Source organism: Arvicanthis niloticus, chromosome 24, assembly GCF_011762505.2.
Source record: "Arvicanthis niloticus isolate mArvNil1 chromosome 24, mArvNil1.pat.X, whole genome shotgun sequence".
Taxonomy (NCBI): Eukaryota; Metazoa; Chordata; class Mammalia; order Rodentia; family Muridae; genus Arvicanthis; species Arvicanthis niloticus.
This window is the reverse complement of record NC_133432.1, coordinates 28044378-28051670: the sequence shown is the minus strand read 5'-3', so window position 1 is coordinate 28051670 and position 7293 is coordinate 28044378. Positions and strand designations below refer to the sequence as shown.

At 47.4% G+C, this 7293-nt stretch overlaps 1 protein-coding gene across 1 annotated transcript; it reads left to right on the top strand.

Annotated features, from left to right (window-relative positions):
• Positions 1–1001: 1001 nt before the first annotated feature.
• Positions 1002–6581, top strand: LOC143437480 (paired immunoglobulin-like type 2 receptor beta). Its single transcript, XM_076922265.1, has 5 exons — positions 1002–1215; positions 1515–1901; positions 4104–4293; positions 6004–6034; positions 6504–6581. The coding sequence occupies exons 1-4, from the start codon at positions 1128–1130 to the stop codon at positions 6014–6016; spliced, it is 678 nt and encodes a 225-aa protein (XP_076778380.1). The 5' UTR covers positions 1002–1127; the 3' UTR covers positions 6017–6034; positions 6504–6581.
• Positions 6582–7293: the final 712 nt, after the last annotated feature.

Genomic DNA, 7293 nt, shown 5'->3' with positions numbered 1-7293 from the left:
CCACAGCCTCTGTCCCAACCTCTCATGTCTCCACCCAAGTCACAGGCCAGCTGTGTCCACTCACAGACATATCCCAAGCCTTATGTCATGAGTGACACATGACTGCTTTGAGCTGTCTTTACCCACTTAATCTAAAGAAGGTTCCTGTGTGACCATAACTAGAGGGAGTCCCTCAAGAGCTTTGTGGAAAGAGACTTCTTAGAGGCTGCGCCGAGCAGGACGACTGAAGTCTCTGTGTTGAATGAAAGACAACTCAATGTGACTAAAGTCTAGTCAGTCATGTGGCTGTCATGTGACATGTGCCAGGGCTTCTCTGATTTTCCGTATTCTCTTCTGAGCCAGTGTTATGGTGATGGGGGGCGGGGGACACAGAAAGGATCCTTTAGAAAATGCAGTAGCTTTAGAGTCGCTGTCCAAGAAGCCCAGGGAAGTCGGAGACTGTGCCATAAGAAGAATGCCAAGGCAGAGGGAGTCCACAAGACCTTGGTTCCACCTGGACACTGTGAAGGGTGCCTAAAAGATACAAAAATGCCAGACAGCATGTGGGGAGCAGGAAGGGGAAAGGGAGAGCATGGTAAGGGGGTAACTGTGCTAGAGCCAGGAACTGAATATGTTCCTTATTGAGCCAGAGTGGTTTAGAGACTGACAACTTAATTTTGTGAGATTATTAGAGAGAAACCCACACAACCAGCATGGTGGAAGACATCATGAGAAAGAGATTAAGGAGGTGGAGGGAAGGAACAGAGGAAACATAGAGGAAAGGGGTCAGAGAGATTACAAGGCACTTAGGAAATGGAAAAGACTAGATAAGGCAGAAGGTCAAGGTAGAACCAAGGAGAACCAGCTATGCCAAGGTCTAGGCCATGTCTCTCAGCCCACAATGGGGGCTGGGCCCAAGAGCCCAGTTATGTTGTCAGTGACCACAAGGGCAGATCTTCTGCAACATCAGAAAAGAAGATCATATCAATAAAAGAAGTTGTTGGCGACAAGGAGGTGGAGATGGAGAAGTCCTGCCTCAACTCAGTCCTCCACATGAGAAGGCCTGGGGATCTGTCTCATTTTACCCTGGTTCTCTCTGGACTCCTGGGCACCCCAGTGTCCATAGACAGGACATTCTCCCCTTCCTGATGGCTCTTTTGATCTCACTTCCTGGAGGGACTCTGGCCATGGCTCAGATCCTGCTTCTTCTGCTGTCAGCAGCATGTCTGCTCACTGGTGAGTGGTGGGGACCTCACTAACAGGGACTAAACCACAGAAGGGGACAGTGGGGCTGGGAAAAGTGGGCATCATGTGGACAGGTATCTGCTAGAGGAACCAACTAGGCCTCTGTTCCCCCAAGAGAGCTCATCCCACAGCCGAGCCCTTGCTTTCAAGTCCCACCAGCCATAGGAACAGTCCTGCCCTGTATCTTACCCCTGCCTGTGGATGAAGGCTCAGGATACTCTGGATTGTCCTTTCCATGTGTCCTAACACTGCCCCTTACACTGGCTTCAGATTCTCTCTGTCCTTCTCAGTAAACTCAGCAGGATACAGCAGAAAAAATGACTACAGGGTCAGTCAACCAGCTCTCCTCTCTGGAGTCCAGGGCAGCTCCATCAAGATCCCCTTCTCCTTCTACTTCCCCGGGGAGGATGTCAAGAATCCACAGATGAGGATATTTTGGAAATGGAAGCACTTCCATGAGGAGTTCATCTACAACTCCATCCCGCCTTTCATACATGAGCACTTCAAGGACCGGCTCATCCTGAACTGGACACAGGGTCAGACATCCGGAGTCCTCAGAATCCTGAACTTGAAGGAGACTGACCAGGGTACATACTTCTGTAATGTCTGGCTGAGCACAATAGAAGGCATGAGGAAATGGCAGTCGATACCTGGGACCCAACTCACAATCATTAATGGTGAGTCACCATGACTCAGTCTTTGATGTCTATAGCTTGCTTGTCCCCTAGTGTCACCTCAGGCTCCACAACTCTGAGCTTTCTTTCATATTCCTTTCCCTTTGCTCTGCCAACAGCATCTTTCCTTATAGATACTTGTGACCCACCTTTACTGCCTCCTTGGCTCTTGTCCATCCTTCCCTGCTCAGACAGAACCACACTCCACTCCCTAGGCTTCAGTATGTGCCATGCCCCCTGTCTCACACCCTTTTATCCAACTCTAATTGCTGTCCTGCCCAGGTACACCCTTCCCCATGACCTCACGGTGGATGAAGGTCTCCAGCATGTAGCTGACACTCTTGGTCCTGTGACAGGGCTCCAGTTGGTCCCTTTATGCAGCATCTCCACACAGCTCCAACCTAAGCCCAGAACATACAGAAGATACTACTGAGTCTTCTTGGTGTCCTCTGGTCTAAGCATAACTGCCACCTGTTTCCAAAACCCTTCATTTCCCTCCCAGCTCCTCGGCACACAACCATCCACCGTCCGTATCCACTGCCTTGTCTCCTCTCTGTTTCCCTACTCCCCTGTCTCCTTCCTAGCCCTACTCTCTCCCATACAAGACCCCAGGCTCTTCAGAAATAATGTCCCCATTTTCATGATTTGGATGCTCTGTCTTCTGATCCCTGTAGCTCTTTGGAAGCAGATGTAACTGCATCCCTACACATGGAAAACTGAGGCTCAGCCTTGTCACTCACTGTGTGGTCCTACACATGGCCCTACAGCAGCTGGGGATGCTATGAGCTGCAGTGTTTATCAGGACCTTCGTGGATCTTGTTATTATTGTTCTTATTTGTTTAAGTTTTTGTAAGACAGGGTCTTAACATTTACCCTGGCTATCCTAAAACTCACAATGTAGACCAGGCTGGCCTGGAACTCACAGAAATCTGGTTTGATTCTAAGGGCTGACATTAGAGGCATGAGCCACCACCTCCAGAGGTGGCTCTTGAATACATCAAGGTCACCCTAAGAGAGGATACCCATAGCTGTGCAATCTAAAGCTGACATGTTCACTTAATATAAGTCAAACAACAGATACCAGGGCTCAGAGAACAGAGAGAACAAGATTGTATCGAGGGGTCAACCTTCCTAATACCGCTATACTTTAACACAGTTTCTCATATTGTGACACCAAAAAAAAATCAATCATTGACACTTTATAATTCTAACTTTGCTAACGTTATGAGTTGTAATGTAAATATCTGATGAGCCAGATACCTGCTATGGGACCCCCTGTGAGGTAGTAGCTCACAGATTGAGAACTGCTGGTCTAGAGTTTCTAAATAGATTAATGTTTTGGAAATTATCCATAGGGATGTTTGTAGAGAAAAAGAATGTTCTCTGCCCTGCAGTGAGCTGTTTTGTATGGCTAAAATGATATGTTTTCTATTATATACATTTATATATATAGTATTGTGTGTGAATATGTGGGTCTGTTATGTTTCTCTCTCTCTCTCTCTCTCTCTCTCTCTCTCTCTCTCTCTCTCTCTCTCTCTCTGTGAACATATTTGTTTATGCATGTTGAGGCTACAGGAGAGCATAGGGTCTCATCCATCTTACTATTTGAAATGGGCTCTCTCACTGGCTTCAAGTTTCCCATGGAGTCTAGGTTGCCTGGCCAGTGAGCAGCAGGGACAAGCCTGTCTCCACCTCCTCAGTACTAGGATTACAGCTCACACAGCTCTGTCTGGTGTGGAACCTGACACAGAGACCAGGCCGCCCGTCAGCTCACAGAGATCTACATGAGCCTATCTCTTGAACTAGGATTAAAGTTTTCACAGACTCTTCATATGGATACTACAATTCAAACTCAGCTTCTAAGATTCAAGCACCAAGCTGCCTATGAACTATTTATATCAGTATGCCACATAAAATTACAAAAAAAAAAAAAAAAAAAAAAAAAAAAAAAAAAAAAAAAAAACCATTGTATTTCCATGGCTTAGATATCTGAGACCAAATGACAATCTGAAGACACATACCAAGACATTTGGAGAACATGCATTGGAGCTTGCTCTCCTTGAGTCTCAGCCTTAAGCATCTGTTCCCCTCTCTGTGTGAACATCTGACAGAGATGTTCACACATCACACAGAGGAGACAGGATGTGACCCTCACCAACCATCCCTCATCCGGAGAGGGTCTGCTCACATCTCATCTCCCCCCAGCACTCAGCACCACCATGAGGAGCCCCTCCATCATCACCTTTGCAGTCACCACAGCTGGCCTGGAGGACACAGGGGGCCAGAGGGATCCTTTACTGCTGATCCTGGGAGTCATGGTCATAATGGTCATAGCCAAGGCTGTAGCCATGATCCCCCTCTATGGATTCATGATCTTCCTGTGCTGGAAGCAAAGGTAAGTGGTCCAGGACAGGCCTCACCCGAGCTTCCCACTGGGAAGTTCTCAGCTGTGGGAGATGGAGAAGGGCAGGCTTGTGCAGGGAACAGTAAAGAGAACAGAAGGAGGGAAATGTGTCTGAACTCCACAAGGCCTGCATCCCTGGAGCTGCTGTCCTTCCAGACCAGCTGGAAATGACAGGAGCAAATGCAGATGAACACAGACCTGCTCCTGAGGAATCCAAGGAGGCTCATGGGAGCCTCAGGGGCTGAGTGCTCATTCAGAAAGAGCTGTGGCTGCTGAAGAAGGTCTGAGGTTAGACCGGCATCCAGGGACTACATCTCACAGGAAGTGACACTTAAGAAAAGACACACTGTTTGAGTTGAATATGTGGAATCAAAATGAAAATTAAGAGCAAGTGTGTAGTAGACACAGATAGACAGTGTATAGGGAAAGACTTAAAAACGGACTGAGGTTAAAGATTTGGACACTAAACAAAACACTACATGGCGAAGTTACAAATAGCCAGTGAGGTGGCTCAGTTGAAATGTTTGCTCCACAAACACTGGGACATGGGTTTCATCCTTAGGAGCACAGAAAGAGTTGTCAGATACTTGGACAGGCTGCCTCACTAGGATCCATGGGGTCACGGTGCTGTCAGCCTTATCCAATGGATGGGGAAAACCAAATACAGACCTGACTCAGTAACTATGGTACAGTGCTTCTGAAGAACAATATCCAAGGTTGTGTTCTACCATTAACATGTGTGTGTGAATACCCAGATATACACCTACACATACAGACTGCCTAAAAATAAATCTAAAAATTAAGGAAATAGTAAAAACCGTAAAGATATTCATAGAATAGAAAATTTTATACAGTCTTTCCAATACACACACACACACACACTACAAATTCAATGCCATCCCCATTCAACTCCAAATCGCAGTTTGTAAAGATAAATGATTTGTCTTCTAACACTCATAAGTATTCGAGAAACAAAAATGGGGACACAGTGAAGGACACCCAAATCCCAGCACTGAGGAAGGGCAGAGAGGGGCATCAGGAGCCCGAGGCCATCAGCAGTTACACAGCAAGCTGAAAACTAATCTGGGCTCCATGATACCTCGAACACACAAATCAAGAGCCCAATGTAGACGGGGTACCGCACAGATTTAAAGCCGGGGTGACTGGAAGACACAGACAAAGGTAGTGATGTATAATGGAACATCCAGAGTGAAGAGGGACGAAGAAGGGCTCAGCACACCAATACGGTTGACAGCAACTGAGAGAAGGGAGAGCAGCAGCCTGAGAGACAGCAGAAGTCTGACTGGGATTCAAACCCTGAGCTGAATCTCAGGGAACAGCAGCCTGCACTGAGGGGGAGACTCAGAGAACCAGATTCCAGGGAGGCAAAAGGGACACATGGAGACTGCAGAGCAAAGAAGGCAGAGCTGTGTCAGGAGGTCAGAGCAGAGGGAAGGAAGGAAAGGGAGACAGGGCATAGGCCAGTACACTAGTGGTCATTCCTCTGACTTGCTGTGTGGTACAGAAGGTCAGCTGACCACTGGCCTCAGGTCCTGGGGATTCTCAGACCTGTCCCTGCCTGGCTGCAGCAGAGCTTTTGCTGCCCTGGGCCCCTCATGTTGTCTGAACACAGAGAACAGCTGAGAGGCAGGATAGAGAACCAGCATGGCTGACACACTGACACTGTTTCTTCTTCTACAGGCCAGCAGAGTAAAGCCTAAAGCCCAGCCAGGTGAGTGCCTGTCATCCCAAGGGGCAGCTGAGGGGCTGCTGGGAAGTTCATTATGAGAGGCATGCAAGGGAGCCAGAGATGATTCAGTCAGAAAGCACGGGACATGGGTAGGAGGACCTGAGTTTCATGGATTCGGAGCTCACACATGTAAGGCAGGGATGTGGCAGAAATTTGCAATCTCATTCCTGGTCAAGCAAGAGACAGGCAGAGTCATAGGTTGGCTGTTTACTTAGTCTAGAACAATTGGTTTGATGAAGGTGATAAATCACAGTCATAACATTTTCTAAATTGATTTTATGTGAAGTATTTTAAATTACATATTAATGGACAAACATTTATGTGTACCAGTGAGATAGCTCCATAGGAAATGGAGCCTGGTGCCCAGCTCAAGGACATGGGTGTGATTCCTGGGGATCCAAATGGTTACACAGAGAAAACTGACTGTGGACAATTGTCCTCTGCCTCCTAGGGTAACCACAGGCTCCTGATGAGACACTGTTAGTTCCCTGCTAAAAGACCTCCCAGTGCCATGATGTCTCACCAGGGGTGTGAGTTTACATCTAAATGGTTATTGGTGACCACGCATCTGCATACCACCCCTTCCCTGTCTCCTCTCTGGAAATCGGAGCTCATGGCTACAGGATCGTGTTGTGAAACATGACCATTCTTGGACAGATGTAAGAAGATAATCCTCAAGTAGGCTCTGACACCCTCTCCTCAGAACCCAGGTCATCCTGTGTGTCTCTGGTCCTGAGAGCCTGACTGTGCTATTTCTGTCTGCTCATGGAGCTATTAACAATTTTAATAAATGTCTTACTCCCAGCAATCCATCTCATTGTCTCTCTTGAGGCCCTGCCCCTTGCCCCACATGACACCTTTTAGAGAGTTGTACATTGTGTCCAGGATGCACGTCACAGGGAAAGATGCAAGGACCATGGTATGCATTGATAGCCACTGACTGAGAATCGTGGTTCCCCTCTCCCTTAAATCCAAGAACTATCATCTCATCCACAGCTCTGGCCTCTCAACGCTAGATATCAGGTGACATCACGGCTTTCTAGGATCCCGTGTTGGTTGCTCACAAACCCAACTGTATGCACCCAATTCTTCACTTGCTGCCATGTTGATATTCTGGACTTTTTGGTCTTTCTGAAGATAAAACTTCTGTCCCATGTCCAGTTTGTCCCATCATTTGATAGTCAGCTGGTCAGCTTCTAACAGAAAGCTTGTAGAGACACAGGAAACCACCTAGCCTGATC

Coding starts and splice junctions, on each gene's coding strand:
- LOC143437480 (XM_076922265.1), top strand. CDS start 1,128: ATGGCTCTTTTGATCTCACTTCCTGGAGGGACTCTGGCCATGGCTCAG. Junction 1,216..1,514: donor AGCAGCATGTCTGCTCACTG/GTGAGTGGTGGG, acceptor TGTCCTTCTCAG/TAAACTCAGCAGGATACAGC. Junction 1,902..4,103: donor CCAACTCACAATCATTAATG/GTGAGTCACCAT, acceptor ATCTCCCCCCAG/CACTCAGCACCACCATGAGG.